This window comes from Lissotriton helveticus, chromosome 9 (genome assembly GCF_964261635.1).
Source record: "Lissotriton helveticus chromosome 9, aLisHel1.1, whole genome shotgun sequence".
Taxonomy (NCBI): domain Eukaryota; kingdom Metazoa; phylum Chordata; class Amphibia; order Caudata; family Salamandridae; genus Lissotriton; species Lissotriton helveticus.
Genome location: NC_136070.1, coordinates 1,171,866,758 through 1,171,886,078, shown reverse-complemented (window position 1 = coordinate 1,171,886,078; position 19,321 = coordinate 1,171,866,758). Strand labels below are relative to the sequence as shown.

The 19,321-nt window shown below is 44.7% G+C and overlaps 2 protein-coding genes across 6 annotated transcripts in view; both read right to left on the bottom strand.

The window, feature by feature from the left end:
- The window catches only part of LOC144782331 (inter-alpha-trypsin inhibitor heavy chain H4-like), a 473,908-nt gene extending 462,385 nt beyond the window's left edge, over positions 1–11,523 (bottom strand). For all 5 annotated transcript variants that reach the window (XM_078661646.1, XM_078661649.1, XM_078661648.1 and 2 more), the window contains exon 1: positions 11,398–11,523. In XM_078661646.1, the coding sequence (XP_078517772.1) occupies positions 11,398–11,472 (75 nt within the window). In that variant the 5' untranslated portion in view covers positions 11,473–11,523. The remainder of the gene's footprint in view (positions 1–11,397) is intronic.
- Positions 5,604–6,965, bottom strand: LOC144783433 (uncharacterized). The gene has a single exon (XM_078662413.1). The coding sequence runs from the start codon at positions 6,948–6,950 to the stop codon at positions 5,604–5,606; it is 1,347 nt and encodes a 448-aa protein (XP_078518539.1). The 5' UTR covers positions 6,951–6,965.
- Positions 11,524–19,321: the final 7,798 nt, after the last annotated feature.

The following is a 19,321-nucleotide window of genomic DNA, read 5'->3' as shown; positions in this document are numbered from 1 at the left end:
CCTTCGTGTAATCTTTCCACTAATTCCAAGAGTTCAGGGGGCATACCCATATTGCCTAATGCAGCCCATAACTTTGCCCTGGGAACAAGATCGAATGCGGACTTAAGGTCCACAAACGCAGCATATATCGATCCTCCGCCCAGAAGCACAACCTTCCAGTATATCAGAATAAATCTGAACACTTGGTCGATTGTGCTGGTGAATGATCTAAAGCCTGCTTGCATCGGGGAAAGAATATTCTCATTTTCCATCCACCCCTGTATTTTAGCAAGCACCATCCTTGCTATAATTTTCTGTAGGGCATCGATGAGGCTAATGGGGCGATAATTCCCTGGGGCCGAACGATCACCTTTTTCGAAAATAGGAAGGATTTCTGCCCCTTTCCATGAGTCAGGAATCCTAGCCCCATTCGCAATAGCATTTGCAAACATCATGATATAAGGCACCCAATTCATGCGGTCAGACTTAAATAAGTCAGCCGGAATGCAGTCCATGCCAGGAGCTTTACCAGCCTGTACAAGTCCCAGTGCGCTCACTGTGCCATTAATATCAAACACTAGGGATTGTCGTATTGGAGGGGACAAAGATGACTGTTTGTCCAGGACATTGTGGGGTACTGGCTTAAGACCTCTAAACTGGGTTGAGAAATAGTCCACCCATACGTCAACTGAGACGTGATTTTCCGGAATTTGCATATCCGGATTCCTGCCCCATTTCACCACCTCCCAGAATTTGATTTGGTTAAAGGACAGACTAGCTTCATATAAGTCCTGCAAATGGTTATCATCCCACTCTCTCCTCGCCTCCCATTGGGCCTTCTTTTACTGTAGTCTGGCCGATTTAATGTCTGCAGTAACTCTAGATTTAATAGCTTTGATCAGACAACTATGCGCCTGCTGGCAGGTTTTGTTATACCATTTCTGGCACAATAAGGGAGTCAGGACTTTCCCATTATTGCCAGTTTTGGTTAGTAGAGCGTTCAGATTATCAAAGAGCAGCTCATGATGGACACTACACTGCTCAAGTGATCCCGGGCCAATAGGAGTCAGTTCCTGAACAACGCCCAAGGTAGATGAAACTACATGGGAGATCCTGTCTAAGAGATAGGAATCCTCCAAAACCCTACACCAACGCACCCTACGTCTGTCATTTGTTAAGATAGCCTCTGCTGTAAGGCTCTTGGCTGTACGAGCCCGGCCAGGGTCATTCTTTAATTTCAAACTTAAGATCAACGGATTATGGTCACTCTCGGGCCGAGTGGAAATTAACATATCATCCAAAAATGACAAATACTCTATTTTAATTAGGAAGTAATCAATTCTACTATTGCTTACTCCGTTGTCGAAAGTTGACTGTCCACTTTTGTCGGAGATTGAGCGGCCGTTGGCAGCTCTTAGCCCCCACTCCAGACACAGGCCCAACCAATGCAAGGCTGCCTCCGTACCCTTCTTAATGGGATTCAATGACAGGTTTGAGACATTCCATACAGCGTCTTCCTCAGCTCAAATGTCCCCACCCTCACACGACCAAGGTTCAAAAGTGCAATTTAAGTCCCCTGCAACAATTATAAATGTATCCCTCCCAATTGATTCCAGGTAAGAATCTAACTCATCAATAATTGCCGGACTCCGTCCTCCAGGTAATCCACGGGCATAAATATTAATAATAAAAATATCCTGATAATTTTCCCTGCACAGCTTAATTCCCAGGATATCAGGGTTGTGGACTAACACTTCTACTGGCCTGTAACTAATGCACTGCCTTACCCATATAGTTAATCCACCTGATGCTCTGCCTTTGGTTCCCCGGGTTGCTGGTTTGAAAAAATGTAAATAACCTGCCCGATAAATCGGGTCAATAGCCCAACTTTCATGGAAAATCAGGATATCAAACTCGTCTATAAAATCTGCCCAATCAGCTGATTCAAGTTTCCCTCTGAGCCCTGCGATGTTCCATGAGGCCAATTTGAGCATGGGATCTTGAGTGGTCAATTCACATTGGATTGTAGCTCCCAGATTATATCCTAACCCCCCCCTATCGGTGCTGTACTAACTGGGTGGTCACATTCTATAATACACCTAGCAAACCCTTCCACTTCATAACCCCCTTCCTGGCCCTTTAAGGCCACTTCCGAAGGCCCAGTTTCGGGACCCTTACTATAGTCAACCCCACATTCCTCACTTATACTGAGTCCTGCGTCTTCACTATCATAATTTGCAGTTTGGATGTCCCCACCAGCCAAAGAAGAAAGTCAATCAATACACTCCAAACCATATAATGGTTCAAAGCCATTGTACAGGTGGGGGAAAGGTGGAATGTGTGGAGTAAATTCACGAGGAAATCTGCCGAAGGGTCTTCTATAACTGGGATTAATCGGGTTATAAGGGGGTTCATTAATCCTTTTAGGATAGAAGTACTGAAGGCCCAGTGACCATCCTGCTAAATCTCGGTTCTCTACGCACAAAGTCCACCACCCAGGGGTCCCTAAAGTTGATGATGACACAATCACCCTCTAGGTCTTTTGGGTTGTGTCCCACCCAATTTACTCTTCTAACACTTAAGATCTCTGTGTTGGAGGAGGGGGGAAGTGTTCTATTTTTATTCAACCAAAAAACAACTTTGTTTTTCAGGTCCCTAAATGATTCGGTTTTATCCTCCCCAATAGATTAAACACCCGTCAATATGATGGTATAAGGGGTGGCCTCCGGGGGAAGGTCAATACTGGGGGGGCTCTGTTTAGGGACCTTCTTCTTCCCCGATAGGGTAAGCTGACTAGCCCGCCCAACCCTTGGTTGTATACCTAAAGATGACTGTGGGATGGACCTACTGCCTTCCTTCAGGGGCCCTCCTCTAATAGTAGGCACCAAGTTATTACTCGCGGGGGCTTTCTCCAACTGTATTCGACCTTGCTGTTTGTTCGTTGGCTTAGCACTAATTTGGGGAACCGAATTATTAGTAGTCGCACCAGACCCCACTGCTTTAGCAGCAATGGTAGTAGCTTTGGGGTTATTCGGTGTGTTTACTAACTTATTAAGTGTGCTGGTGTTGGCAGTAACTAGATTCTCCAACTCATCAAGTTTCTGGTTCGTTAGCCTAGCACGTTCCATTAAGGGTAACATGAGGGATTTAATTAGGATTTCCATCTTACCCAAAAGAGCATCCTCCTTACATTTACAGGTTGGGCATTGACCAGCAGTGTCAGAAGGTACCAGTATGGGAGGCGGGGGACTAATTAGAACCTGAGGGGGCTGGGATGTGGGGTTTAATTTGGGAATATTGGAAGTACCCCCCTTAACGGCTCCATCCCTCCTTTTCCTTTTCCCACACTTGGAGTCTCGAGTTCCACCCTTATTTGAATTATTAGGTTCGGAACTTGAAGACATCGAACATTCGCCACCACTATGACTGATGATGCTAGAAGGCGTGCCACCATCGGTTGTAATTAATATTGAGCAATCAACCTCTTGACTTAGTTCTACCAGCATAGAGTCTTGATGTAACTCCTGACTCATTATGGGGGCTTGAATAGCGGGGGATACCACTGAACCAATATGTCCTAGGGAAGATCGTTTTCCGGAAATAACGTCCAGGGATAAGCGCTTCTCAGCGAAGGCTATTTCCTTCTCCAAGATTCCTGTAGCCCGTTTGAAAAAAGCATTAAGGGTCCCAGAAACCATGCCACTTTGTGTCGACACTTGCACAGTACTCTCTTTACCCGAACGTAAAGGCATGTTGGGAGTAACTATGAGCAATATTAGTGCTACGAGATTAGAAGAACCACAAATAGTAGTACAAAACAAAGTTTACACACCACCAGCTTAGAGGGATGGCCCAAACCCGGCCTTAAACGCCCTTTGCCCGTGCTTCGCCCCGTGCTCTGTCCCGCGCGCGTTTCGCGGTGGTGAGAGGGGCGTTCCTTAAGTAGGAGGAGGAGGGGGCGGGAAGAGGCACCAGGTGCGCGTGGTGTTAAAAGCGCAAAGACCTGTGGGCCTCGCAGTCGCGCACCCTCGAGTCCAGCAGCAGTTCAAAGGGCAGGGTAGAGTCTGGCTCTTAAATCAGCAGCAGCAGTGCCAAAATAGAGCAGAAATGAAGAGTAATTAAAATCCAGCAGTTCGAAGTGGCGACCTGATTCACGACTACGAGCGGCTCCCGCGGAGCGGGGGCCGCGCGTCGTATTTGAAGACAGCAAGGTCAGCAGGGAGAAGGGGCGGGAAGAGGCACCAGGTGCGCGTGGTGGAAAAAGCGCAAAGACCTGTGGGCCTCGCAGTCCCGCACCCCCGAATCCAGCAGCAGTTCAAAGGGCAGGGTAGAGTCTGGCTCTTAAATCAGCAGCAGCAGTCCCAAAATAGAGCAGAAATGAAGAGTGATTAAAATCCATCAGTTCGAAGTGGCGTCCTGAATCACGACTACGAGCGGCGCCATGCAATCAAAGTAGTAACTTAACATGTGGTATATCTGATGAAAACAGTGTTAACTTAACTAATTTCACTCACACTATAAGTGGTGAATGCTTAAATGAGACATTATTTTTACTTGAAATGGGATTTGCAAACGAACTAATTTCACCACCAATCCCTCTCTCGCAAACATTCAACGGGAGAGGCGCCAGTACCGTCATAGACTTCATCTTCATTACGGATAGGGATGCCACCCGTCTGACTAACTTTCAGACCCATGATAATGCAACCAGTGACCATTTTCCAAATAGTATTTCTCTTTTCTGCCCCTCTAATACGGATAGCAATAAGTCCAAAAGAAAGTTAGGGTCGTTAAATCTGTCCATTGATAGAACAAATGAATATTCTCTCGGGTGGGCAAAAGTTGACCCACATCAAATCACGAAAACAGTGGTAGTGAATTCCTTTGTTTCGTCTCCATATACATTTTCATTTCTAAAACAACATTTTCAATACATAAAATGTTTTTTTTTATTTTAAGAATTTATAGGTCAAACCATTTAAGATCAAAATTGCCCCCTCTTGGCGAACTATACATAAAGTGATCAATATGTCAGGTACTTAGAATCTGAAGGTTGAAGAGCGTGAAGCAAGACAGCAAAAAAGGTGTACAGAAGGACATGAGAGAGGAGAACAGACTATACACACAAGCGTTAAGATAGCTCACGGAATAAAGAACGACAGCTAATCAAGCAGTCAGGAGAAGAGGCTGGTTTGGTGGGGGAAATGGGTCAGGGGATATGTGAAGAATTTACAGAGCACAGCTGACCAAGACGCCCAGAGGCCTTGTGAATCAGAAACACATTGAAAGACAGCACCAGATCAGAGGGGCACACTGCTTGGAAAACCAAAGAGGGAGACAGTGCTCCAGCCACAGATGCAGACAACATAAGGACTATTTACAGAACAAATGTACTATTTACAGAGGACGCAACATGATGCTGCTCATGGCACAGACTGGCTTGAATAAAGTCCAAGTCTACTGGCAAGAGATAGTATCCAGTTGCTATATTACTCTGAGGCGCAAATGGAGCTCAGAGACAGACTAATGATCCAGAAAGGAAGGCTGTCAAACCCCAGTAGAAGCAGGTGGATGGGTCTCTGCCACATGTCTCCAGATCTGCCTCTCCTACATGGCAGCAATTCCTAATTGTCCACCATGGGGTACTGCGCATTTTCCTTGTTGTGGGCATCCTCCCAGCCGCGGACCAGCTTCAGGGGCCTGTTAGTGGACGCCAGACGCTCATTTGAACTGTCTGACAACAATGGGTGCCTCTTCACCTGTCTATAGGTTATATTGCTAGGGGAGTTATCGTCTCCAAGGGTCTTCAAAGGGGACCGTGTGTGGCTTGCTGGTCCTGTAAGACCTTTTCCAGTTGCCTTTCGTGGTTTCTGCAGGAGTGCCCTGACACCTGTAGGTCTGCTGGCAGGCGAAGACAGAAGACGGGCTCTCGGCATGGCTTCAGTCTTAATCTGGACCTCCGATGGAACATCGCAGCGCACACTTCTCAAGCGTTCTGCTTTGGGATACTCCTTCTCTGCATCATTCACGCAATGAGATTCCACAATAGGTTCTGCTGAGGAGTTGGGCATCTCAGTGAAATTCCTGGTGACCTCAGATATGCCTTCAGCGTGAGCCATAACCTCCTCTGCAGAATCCTCTGGCCCTCTTTCTTTAACAGTGTCGCTAACATCTGCGAGCCTCAAAAGGCCGAGGGCAAACTCCATCTCCTCCTCTCTTGAGACTTTGTAATGACTTTCCTCAACCGGTAGTCCAGAATCGGCCTGCTTCAAGAGTTCCAAGCTCTGAGGTGGTAGACCCATATCTAGGATTGGTAAGTCCTTTTGCCCAGTGCCCTCAGCTGGCAGACCTATGTCAACCAGTCGCAAAAGGCCTATTGCCAGCTCTACCTTCTCTGAGGAGATCCCGTTCACTTGAGTTCTTGACTCATTGTCAGAAATCTCCAGTGTCTCAGGGGTTTGCTCAACCTGAGCCTCCAGAGGCTCTTGGGCTGGTGCCATCTCTTCAGCTTCTGAAATGTGGTCTGGGGCCTGCTCCCCTATCTTGGTCTCCTGCACAAGTCTACCACCTTCATCTTCCATCCTCAGCAGGGGTGTCCAGGACTGCTCAGCATCTTCCTCTGCCCCTTGTGTGGGTTCTTGCTCCATACCTGGGCGGACTCCATCGTCATAACTGAACGCTTGACTGAGCTGCTTGACCATGCTATGCAGGGCTTCTGTTACAGTCGGTTTTAAGGGTGTGCGAGGGACCCCATGGGTGGGGGAGCATGGGTCAGCTGTGCGTGGGCAAAGAGAAGCCTGTCCATCTTCACCAACAGCCTGTGGGGTTGCCCGAGCAGAGGCTTGCTCAACCTCTATAGGAGTGCGTGGGATGCCAGATATGGGGGAGCGAGGATCCGACACATGAGAGAGATGCTTGTTGCGCAGAGGTCTGGCTGGGGTGACTGGCTGCTTGCTGCCAACGGAGCCCATGATTTTCTATACCGGACAGGGAGTCCGCAGGGAAAGTTGTTCTTCAGATGTAGCACTTAACAACCTGTTTGTCTTCTGCCTCTCTTATCCCTTCCCTTACTCCCAGCTCCTCGTCACTGTTTTCAAATCTTGCGCTGCAGCCTTTTTTGCGATAATTAAATGTTTAGAGCCCTCATACACACACCAGGAGGTTCTAAGTAACTTCTCGGTAATTACCAAGGAGATAAACAAAATATTATTTGCCAAACAGAAAAACAATAATGGGAAAAGCAAAGGTTGGTTTAATAAGACTTGCAATAAAGCATATCGTGAGCTAAAAAACGCTCTACATGCTGAGGTGAGGGACAGAAATAGCATTATAAAGCTAAGAAGAGCATATAATCAGGCCATAAAATCGCGAAAATTAGAGCTGAAAAAAGAACTCTGGGATGAACTACATAAAAGCTGTAGAAATAAGGACAGTGCTGCCTTTTGGAGAGTCCTTAAAACTCCCTTCTTTTCAGAAGGGAGTCTAGGGCCGACAGTGGAAATTGCTATTGACGGAAGCCACTGGATAGATCATTTTTCCAACATTTTTATCCGAAACATGGAGGCAAACTCTGTGACATACAATAATTCCATGACAAGGTCCTTTTCTAGTCCGGTATTTTTCCCCATAGATCTTGATATTAACTTATCAGATGTTGAAGAGGCTCTACTGTCCAGCAAAGGAGGAAAGGTCCCGGGCCCTGATGGGGTTCCAGTGGATTTATTCAAATGCAATATGGACTTATGGTCACCATTATTGACAAGAGTATTACAAGCTACTTGTTCAGAGGGTCTTATTGATTCATGGTCAAATTCAATCTTAGTCCCAATTTTTAAGAAGGGAGATCGACAGCATCCGGCCTGTTATCGTCCCATATCCTTTTTGGATTCCTTGGGAAAGGTGGCAGGCCGTATTCTTCTTGAACGCCTACAGCAATGGGCAGAAGCTAGTAATGTTCTGTCTGACCTCCAATTTGGGGTTAGAGAAGGTCTGGGCACCATGGAACAAGGTCTAAATCTGTCACTTCTTATGGGTAAATACGTGAAAGCTAAGGGGGGCAAGCTCTGCATGGCTTATGTAGATTTGACCGCTGCTTTTGATTGTGTTAGTCACGTCAAACTTTGGAGTATCCTAATAGAAATGGGTGTGGATATCCCTATTGTTAACTTTATCAGAGATTCCTACACAAATGCTACGGCCAGGGCGCAATTTGGCGCAGGGGGGGAGATCACGGTACCGTTCAATGTAGAGAGGGCGGTTAGGCAGGGTTGTGTCCTGGCTCCCTTCCTTTTTACACTCTATACCAATGGTCTGGAAAAAACCATGTTAGAGGGGAGCCGGGACCTGCCGTTGCTAAAGAAGCATCCAATACCTGCCCTACTCTACACGGACAACGCTGTGATCTTAGCAAGAACCTCCCTAGAATTACAACGCGCCCTTAATAGGTATCATGCATTCATGGCTAAATTAGAACTAAAAATCAACATAAAAAAGACATTTGTAATGAGCTGTGGGGCTGGGCATAAGAAGCAGAAGGACATCTTCATAGAAAACGCGAAATTAGAACCAACTGTTACATACCCTTATTTAGGCATTCTAATTGACAATAAGGGTTCCTGGAGACAAGCAATGATCGGCAGGAAACTCCTCTTTGTTAGGGCAACTACCTCATTGGTCAATTTTGCCCAGAGGCTAGGCAGGAGGCCCCCGGCAGAAATGCTTCAGATGTACCAAGCCAAAGGCACTAGTACGGCAATATATGGGGCTGGAATCTGGGGCTTCTGTGAGGTAGATGCTATACAGAAAGTGGAAAATGTTTTTTTGAGGTATTTGCTGGCAGTTTCTCGAGGGACATCAACGTATAACTGCCATGTGGAACTAGGAATACCCTATATTACTAACATAATAAAAGCACAACCCATTCTATTATGGCATCGCATTTGGTCGTCTCCCAAAACTGAATTCAATCGGGAGATACTGACAGACTGCCTCGCCCTTGATCATGTCGATAAGATTGGGTGGCTCATGTACGTGAAAAAGTTCTTAATTGACCTGGGCCTCTCAGCGTACTATTCCAATCCAGCGTTGATAGCTCAGATCCCGAGGAAACAGTTTAAAAAGCAGTGCATGGGGCATTTGGAGGGGCTTAGATTGCTTACTGAAATTAACAAGCTCTCAGTTCAATACAATCTAATGATCCAAACCACTCTAACGATACAACCATATCTGACTTTCAATTTAAATGGGTATGAGAGATTTGTGCTAATACGGTTCAGGATGAACATATTCCATCACATGATATCCTTTCCGAAAGAGAATGACTGGACAAAGGTTTTGTCATTTTGCCCTTGCAATGGCATTTCTGCCCAGTCAACAATGCATGTGGTCTTGTTCTGCAAGTTCTACAAGGAGTGAAAGGGAAGATGGATAAAACCAATTTTAAGAATTTTTGGCCTGAGATTATGTCGCCCAGCCTTACAATGTCTGGAAATAGAGTGTTTCATGAAAAATATTGCGCAATTCCTGAAAATTTGTATTAGGGATAGGAAAAATCTTGAATAGTAAGGCATATTGTATATATCTAAATTGCGAATAAGGTCCTTTTTAAATCAAATGCTATCACCTTTTAATTGTCGTTCTCCTGATCTTGTTCATGTTTTTAATTCGCTTGAATGAATTTCAATTCCTGAATGAGCAGATATTTTAAAATATTTAATGTATATAGCGAACGTATTGCAATTTTGAAATGTAAATTGTATTTTTTCACTACTGTACTTTTATGGGTTTTTTATATATTACGAAAACCGAATAAAGGAATTGACTGATATTGATTGAGTATACCGTAGAGCAGTAGTTCCCAAACTGTGTTCTGGGACTCCTGGGGGTCCTTGAATCCTTCACATGGGGTCTGCAACTACTTAGAAAATTAGATAATATTAACAGATTTATGAACTGTATATAAATAAAGAAGCTAATTGCACAATTGAAAATGTTAAAACGTACTGTAAATGTGAAGGAATTTGAAATTGGAGACTAAAAATGTAATAAGTATCATCCGATTGATACGTGGGAGCAGTGCAAGCGCCTCAAGCACAATATAGTATGGATGATGAGGGGCTTCAATTGAATTTAGAAAAGTTGCAACCTTCATATTAAAATGTACCTTTTTTTTTGTTTATATGTGCTTGCAAATTAAGTAAAGTGTGTCATCAGTTGTGCATCTGTTTGAAGGTTTTTTTCCTCTATTTTATGTGGCATGTTTTGCGGTTCAAATCATTGACAATGCTTAGGCTGGGGCCCTTGGCTAACAGCCATGATTCAGAGGGGGGTCCATTAATGATTAATTGGGGGTCCCTAGAAGTCAAAACATTGACTTCTTGTGCGGTAGAGGGTACTTTCTTGCATATTTAATTGGCTTTAAGAACTACAATGAATACAATTGTGTGGCATAGCTTTCATTATAGGAGAGTAAGGGTTCTTATGCTGGAGTAACAGTACCAGTAACCCTGTACTTAAAGATCACATTGTAAACACGCTTTATCCACTAAGGCAATGGACATAGTCTCCACAAATCCAAGTTAAATCACACCTGGTAGCAGAATTGTGATTCATTTTATTTAGCAATTTTAGAATCCAGCAAAGAACATAAGCATTGATTACTGACGATTCTTGACCCAAACTATCTGACTCTAGTTAAATCACTTCACTTTTCTGTTCTTCAAATCATGATCCGGATATGATTACAAATATTCTTTGGTTCTAATGTTTGGACCTGCTGCCATGTTCTGCTCTCTCAAGGACCACACATTAAATGTACTCATGTCTGAGTTCACTTTGTTATGTGCTTAGGATAATAAAGATGCTATTGGTGTTTTCTGCCAATGTTATGGCCGAGACGATGGCTGGTAATGTTAAACTAGGCCTGATTTCTACTTCATACTATTGAATTATACAGTGCTCAAAACAATTGTGCATTGCCTATCACATACATGATCTACCAAATGTTAAATGTTATGCATACTTGCAAAGCACACTGTAACCCCACAGGCATCCTTTGTGGAACATTCCAAATTTATGTTGAAAAGAAGATTTCCAAAGAAATTTAAGCAGAAAAGATTGCAAACAATCATTAAGGAAGAACTCCAATCAACTTCAACAAAAATGAATATATTAACAAGGATACTTTAGAAATATTTGGATAGGTCAATACTCTCATTTTGAACAGTCGTTTGGAGTTAGGTGACATACAATAGTGGTATATTATTTTAAGAATCCCAAAGCAAAGTATATCTTCTCGTTTAAATGGATAGCAAAAACAGGATTCTTCATTGACCCATCGATAGCTATTGATCATAATTGATCAGATTACATTTCGACTAAGAGCACACAATGAACGTATCAAAAACAGAAAGCCTGTACCTCAGGAGCAGCAGCACTGAATGGCAGCAGGACGAACGTGGCAAAAAGCAGCAGTCCTAACGTGTGGCCCTCCATTTTCAGATGTAGGCTTCTTGTTGCAGATCCTGCTATTTTGTTAAATACATCAATCAGTGACGTGGGTGTACAAATACTGTTTAAACATTAATCCCACTGTTTGCAGTGGCCCCTTTTGGCCCTCCCGTAAAACAACAGGACATTGATTTAAGCGACGTGCAATGCGTAGTTACCCTCAAACCAGAAGCCCGTGGTTCATGTCAATATCAGTAAATAAGAGGATTCTGTGTAAATACTCATGGCCTTAGGTACTGTTTACGTGAGCATTCCTGTAAAAAGAGGCCCATTGACAGGCGCCGCCCGAGGCAGTAATGTGAAGGGTGAAGTAAGATGTGCGCATGTTGCAAAAGAGTATCTGGGCGATGTTTACAAATGGCAGTTATGTTACATTTTACAAATACAGGCAGAGTTCAGAGGTCATCTCTTTGGAAACCTTGGCTCACATTTACAAAAACTGCACCATCTAAAAGTGATGCAATATATTGGTATTTACTTTCCTGAGCAAGGCATTTTATGCTCGAAAGGTGCTGTTTTTTTCAGCATGAAAAGGAAATTGCACTGGTTTGCCCCACTTTGCACTAAGGGGTCGTCCTTTAGCGTCGTGGTGCAAAAACACTTGTTCGTTTTAGTTGCAAAGCCCTGTCTACTACCATAGCCAACCTGTGTTTTTCATCACAAGCTAATGCAGACTTGAAGCAAGTGCTAACAAGGAGAAATGTTTTCATTTCTCAAACAAAACACACATTGAAAGTGTGTTGAATACGTTCTGCGTGTGGGATCCTAGTCAGGCAATTGTATTGGAAGGGTATACAGACTCTATGCTAGACAGCTCCTACTCTTGGCTGCAAAGCTGTGCATCATGCAAGGCGCCTTTAAAGGCATGAGCACAGAATAAGACTGCAGCAAGGGGACAACCTTAATAGATATAATTCTGGGCTGTGTCCCAACACAGAAAATATTCAATTTAATATTTTACTATGGATAAGACAAGGGGGCCCCTGACTAATGGATACAACCCTGTCAAGGAAAACAGTATTATTGGAAAATATTCAATTTAATGTCATTCCCGATGTCATCAGTGATGTCATCAATTATGTCATTGAACATGGCATGAGTGATGTAATATGTGAGGTCAAAGAAGTGCTTAGCAGGGGGCACAAGTTATAGTTAGCTCAATAAGCTATAAGTGATAAATTTCAGGTTTTTTTTTGTTCAAAATAGTAGTTTTAAACAGACATCCTTGGGCTACAACTACCACTCCTGTTATCTCCAGTGAGTCCCACACCGCAGGACTCCCAAGATGTTTTCAGAGGTCACGCCCCCTTTATCCACCACTCTGAAAACGCGGCTTGTGGTGCACTACTGGTTAGGAGATGAAATCCACCTTACTCCTGAGGGACTCTGTGGGTCAAAAAACAAAGAAGGGAGTGAAGAGATGTGTCAGTCATGGACTCAATCTCCTCTAGAAGTTATGGAAAAACAAAAATAGTCCACTCAGAATTTATGAAATAAACTGCTAACCATCTAAAATGTGACTAAACCCAAGTGAACTGTTTGGTTACAAGCGTGGGAAACAGTAACGTTTCTTAAAATAACCCTCACCCACCAAAAGGTCCCTTGGTGGCATGCTTCATCATCAAGTTCTTCCCGTCCCGTCCCACAGAAGAAACAAGCATCCATGTCTTTGTATTACCAGGTGGTTTGTGTGGAGGCTTTTGGACACAAAAACATTTGGGGTTAACTGTTATAACAATAACTTTACCCATACAAACCCAGAAGTGATTCAAGCACAAGGCAATGATTTACTGAAATTTCATGTTCAGACAAGTGGAGTTTGGTCATTAATATTGCTGAGTGTCTTTAGCGTGCGCCTCTGTACCTTCCACTCCAGTCGGGTCTGTGGACTGACTAATTTTCAAATCAATGAATGGCTCACTTTGGGCTCAGTGTATTGAGAGAAGCTTTAAACAATATTATCAATTAGATTTATTCTGTTTTTAGATGTTTTTAATCCTATTTTTTGGTAGTTCCTATGTTCACAGGAAGAGCTTTTGCCTCCAATATAAATTTTATAGTCCTTTCAGAGGATTTTCGCTAACTTGTCAAACATTTTAAGGTATTTACTCAGTGTGCCAATGATCACAACACTCTAATCCTGTCTCTTAGAGCTATGGAAAGTATTCAAAATCAATCTGTTAATCAGGAGGAAGTGTGTTGTACCCTGTACATAGAGACACTGGTAGCCATGTAGTATATTTCAAGTGTTCTTTATTGGTTCCATGTCAAGGTAGCATCAATCATAGTCCAGCCAGCTATGGTCTGGTACTAGCCATGTGCCAGCCTCACCAGGAGCAGCCTGCCTAGCTGCTCATCCCATCTCTAACTGTCACTACTCACCCACACAGGCACCCAGGCATTTCATTCATCACAGTCACACCAACATTCCATTGCCATCTCTCACTCTGGCTGAGTAGCTGGTAGAACCTAGGCTGATTACATGTAAATGTAATACTGAGGATATAACAAAGTGGTTGTAGAATAATAAATAAAGGGCTACATGGGCAAACATGAATTCTTTCTTAAATATCTGTGAGCTCACACAGGAAAAAGGTGATGATTTATGATCTTCAATTATTTTAAACTCCTATGAGGTGATGTGTCAGATGTTTGGCAACTTGACGATTGTCATGAAGATGTAATTTCAGGAGTCATGAGTGATGATTTCAACGATGTCATAGAAATGTAATGAGTGATTTTATATGTGAGGTCATTAACAGTGCATGTCAAGGGCCCGAGTTATGGTTACTTCAGTTAACTATATCTGGTGAATTTCAGCGTTCTTTTCAGTTTAAAACGTCAGATCACCCTGAAACTTTCCAGGAAGCAGCTGAGTTGGAATACATTTATTTTAGGAAACCTTTGTGAATATTTTTCAAATGACACAAACGTTATTAGCAAACCACCGGTATGTAATTATAGTTAGAAACTCGTTTCCATAGGAAAAGCACATTCTTTTTGCCTATAACTTTGGCACCGCTTTACGAATCCGCATCACATTTTCAAAACTTTTACTTTAGTCAGTTCAGCTGCTGTGTTGACAGTTTCAGATGATCTTTCACATTTCATTTTCCCATAGGTATTTTGAACGCAACTACAGCCTGAACCGCTGAACATTTCTAAAGACCTCAGACCCCTTATGCCCCGGGGGGTTTATTCTGTAATTGGGGTCCTCAGGGACCCCGAGGCCCAGGAGACCACCACCTCCCCAGTGCCAAAATCACAGGTTTTTTTAAATGGGAGGGGCCGCACTGCCCCCTTCCAAGGCTTTTCTCTGCCCCAGGGACCACCACGTCGACAGGGCAGGCTCTACTCCAAGAAAGGAGGGGGCCCACCTCCTGGAGCCAAAGATGGCCCTGGGGACCGCAACCCTCCGAGGGACAGCTCTTGCTATGTCCCAGAATGCCCACCCAGGATGCTCACCCCAGGACAAAACTGTTTGCTGTGGCTTGGCTGTGGCTATACAGCTCCTGTGAAGCCGTAGTAAACTGTGCTACGCTTCCAGCAAGCAAGAGAATATTTAAAATGCTCGCACTTGCTGGAAGCAGAGCAGATTGCTTTCACAGAGAGTGAGCTGCATATTCAGGAGCTCTGTCTCTGTGAAATCAATGCCGGCTCCCACAGGAGGCGGGGAGTCGGCAGGGACCGTGCAGCAGCTGCGCAGATAAGAACGGTGGGGCCGGGTGGGGGGGATTTTGAGAGATGACCACAAGGGGGAATTAAATAAATTAATAATTTTCTCATGTGTTCGTCTCTCAAAATCCCGCAGCCGGCCCCACCGCTCTTACCTGCAGTGGCCACAGATGCCGTGGGGGCCTAAAGGCTCCCCCCATGGTACCCAAGGGAGTGAATGACCTGGGTGGGACCAGGGCACCCACAAGTGCGGCTGGGCCCGAGGGGATGGGGTCCCTGGGGCTGAAATTGCCGGGGAGGATGGCCACATGGCCCCATCCCCTTATTTATTTTAAAAAATAAAAAAAGAGGCCAGGCCCGGGGGAAATATCAAATCTAGAATGCCATGCTGGTGGGGTGATGAGGTTCTCTTGTGTCCTGAGGACCTCAGGACTAAAGTGGACATCATCCCCCAAATAGCAGTGTGCCAGGAGCCGCGTTCGAAGAGTGGTGTAAAAACGGGGCGTGGTTTGAGTTCACTCTCAGCAATCCAGCTGTGTGTCGCGTAGTGGAGGTACCTGTTAGGCTATCTGGCCCACAGGGACCCTCAGTATTCAAAGGGACTAAATCCCCCAACCAAGAGCGCGCCAGAAGGCGCGTTTGCAGAGTAGTGGACAAAGGGGGCATGGCCTACTATGACAACTTTCCTGCTGTGTGGGACTTACTGGAGATAATAGGAGGAGGAATTGCCCCACAAGGATGTCCTTGGGGGCCAATTACCCATCTTGTTACCTCCAGTAAGTGCCACACAGTGGTATTGCTAAGACGTCTTCGGAAGCCATGGCCCCTTTCTCCACCACTCTGCAAACTCGCCTCCTGGCAGACTACAGGATGGGGGATGAAGTCCAATTTACTTCTGAGGGACTTGGGGGGCAAAGAAGCCCTCCTAGTACCTCCTGTAAGCCCTACACTGCGGAATTCCGGAGTGCTGGTGAGAGGCCCAGCACCCTTTCTCCACCACTCTGCAAACACAACTACTAGTTAAAGAAGTGTTTGCAATGTAATAGGTTTCGCATTTGCGAGAGTTCCAGCTATTGGCGATGTGAATGTAAAGGTTTTTTAATAATGTTTTTCAGAGTGGAGTGGATGTACGTTGTGTGTAGTGGATTAATGTGGTAAATTGTGCAGTGAAATTATGTGGATAGAAAGTATGTGGTATTTATTTTATAGGAATTATGTAGAGTGGAATTATACTTTATGGAGAGTAATTGTGTGGTATGGTAGGCAGTGTTGTGGAGTGGTACCCTCAGGTTTAGTCTTCTTCATTTCCATAGAAGCTAAACTATGAACTCAATGAGACAAAAAAAAGAAGGAATCACTGAGGAGCACTTCTGGACCTAGTCAGAGGTCACTGGAATTATGCGACTGTTTAACTGCACCAACGTTTGCACAATTATACATTTTCCGCATTAGCCACATCATTCATCATCGGCTTCCTAATCTGCAGATTTGAACAAAATAAGAATTGTTTCTAGCTCAAATGGATCAAACGTTACCAAAAATGCAGCGACAAGTGTTAGAGCATGGTGGAAGGTCCTTTGTAAACCTAGAATGGTCACCTGTTACTTATTGCTAAATGTGTGTGTTAAATTGGCACTAATGGTGTACAAGCCTCTCTTGCTTCTTTGTGCGCCTCTCTTGCCTCTTTCTGCATTTCTGTTGCTTCTTTCTGTACCTTTCTTTCTTTTTCTGTTCTTCTCTTGCCTCTTTCTGCACATCTCTTCTACTTTCTGCACCCCTCTTGCCTCTTTCTCCACCCTTCTTCCCCCTTTATGCATGTCTGTTGCTTCTTTCTTTAGTTATTTTGCATCTCTCTACCTCCTTGCTTCTTTCTGCACCCTTTGTGCCTCTTCTGTAGCCCTCCTCTCTTTCTGCACTCCTCTTGCTTCTGTCTGCACCTCTATTCCTTCTTTCTGCACTTCTTGTGTTACTTTCTGCACCTCTCTTGCTTCTTTCTGCACCCCTCTTGCCTCTTTCTCCATCCCTCTTCGCTCTTTCTGCACATCTGTTGCTTCTTTCTCACCTCTCCTGTTTCTTTCCCCACCCCTCTTCCCTCATTCTGCACCTCTGTTGCTTCTTTCTGTACCTCTTTTGCTTCCTTCTGCACCCCTTGTGCCTCTTTCTGCACCCCTCTTCCCTCTTTTTGCACCCCTCTTGCCTCTTTCTGCATACCTGTTCCCTCTTTCTGCACCCCTGCTGCCTCTTTCAACACCTCAGTTGCTTCTTTCTGCACCTCTTTTGCTTCTTTCTGCACCCCTTTCTGCACGCCTCTTTCTGCACCCCTCTTCCCTCTTTTTCCACCCCCTTGCCTCTTTCTGATTACCTGTTCTCTCTTTCTGCTCCCCTGCTGCTTCTTTCTGCACCTCTGTGCCTTCTTTCTGCACTTCTCTTGTTTCTTTCTGCACCACTCTCGCTTCTTTTTGCATCCCTTGCCTCTTTGTCCACCCCACTTTTTCTTTCTGCACTCCTCTTGCCTCTTTCAGCCCCTCTGTTGCTTCTTTCTGCACTTTTCTTGCTTCTTTCTGCACTCCTCTTGCTTCTTTCTGTACCCCTTTTGCCTCTTTGTGCACCACTCTTGCTTCTTCCTGCACCTCTGTTGCCTTTTTCTTCAGTTCTGTTGCCTCTATCTGCACCTATTTTGCTTCTTTCTGAACTTCTCTTGCTTCTTTCTGCACCTCTGTTGCTTCTTTATTGCACCTCACTTGCTTCTTTGTGTACCCCTCCTGCCTCTTTCTGCACCTCTGTTCTTTCTTCACTTCTTTTGCCCTTCTGCTCCCCTTGTGCCTCTTTCTGTACCCCTCTTCTCTCTTTCTGCTCTCCTCTTGCCTCTTTCTGCATATCTGTTCCTTGTTTCTGCACTTCTTTTGTTTCTTTCTGCACCTCTCTTTTGCTCTCTGCTTCCCTCTTGCCTCTTTCTTCACCCCTCTTCCCTCTATCTGCATCTCTGTTGCTTCTTTCCCCACTTCTCTTGCCTCCTTTACCACCACTCATCCCTCTTTCTGCACATCTGTCACTTCTTTCTGCACTTCTCTTGCTCCTTTCTGCACATCTTTCCCTTCTTTCTGCAACCCTTGTGCCTCTTTCTGCACCACTCTTCCCTCTTTCTGCACTCCTCTTGCCTCTCTCTGTATCTCTGTTGCTTTTTTCTGCACTTCTATTGCCTCTTTCTGCACCACTGTCCCTTCTTTCTGCAACACTTGTGCCTCATTCTGGACTCCTCTTTCTGCTCTCCTCTTGTCTCATTCTGCACCTCTGTTGCTTCTTTCGGAACCACTCTTGCCTCTTTCTGTACCTCACTGGCTTCTTCCTGCACCTCTCTTGACTCATTCTACACCTCTTTTCCCTCTTTCTGTAGTACTCTTACCTCTTTCTGTACCCATGTTGCTCCTTTCTGCACCTCTCCTGTCTCTCTGCACACTTCATGCCCCTTTCAGCACCTCTGTTGGTTATTTCTGCACTGCTCTAGCTTCTATATGCTACTCTCTTGCACATTTCTGCACCCCTCTTGCCTCTTTCTGTACCTCTCTTGCCTCTTTCTGTACCTCACTTCCCTCTTTCTGCACTTCTCTTGCCTCTTTCCACACCTCTGTTGCTTCTTTCAGCAATTCTCTTCACTCTTCTTGCTTGTTTCTGTACCTCTCTTGCGTCTTCTGCACCTCTGTTGTCCCTTTCTGAACCTCACTTGCTTCTTTCTGCACCTCTCTTGCCTCTTTCTATACCCCTCTTTTCTATTTCTGCACCTCTCTTGCCTCTTTCTGCATCCCGTTCGCTCTTTTCGCACCTTCCCTGCCTGTTTATGCACCTCTCTTGCCTCTTTTTGTACTTCTCTTTCTTCTTTCTGCACCCCTCCTGCCTCTTTTTGTATCTCTCTTGCCTCTTTGTGCACATCTCCTTCCTTTTCTGCACCCCTCTTGCCTCTTTTTGCACCTCTGTTGGTTCTTTCTGCACTGCTCTTGCTTCTTTCTGCGCCTCATGTGCCTCTTTCTGCACTTCTCTTGCTTCTTTTCACACCTCTGTTGCTTCTTTCAGCCATTCTCTTGCCTCTTTCTTCACTTCTCTTTCTTCTTTCTGAACCCCTCCTGCCACTTTCTGTACCTCTCTTGTCTCTTTATGTACCTCT

Bases quoted from the DNA above. Each gene is read 5' to 3' on its own strand.
- LOC144783433 (XM_078662413.1), bottom strand. From the start codon at position 6,950: ATGGGCTCCGTTGGCAGCAAGCAGCCAGTCACCCCAGCCAGACCTCTG.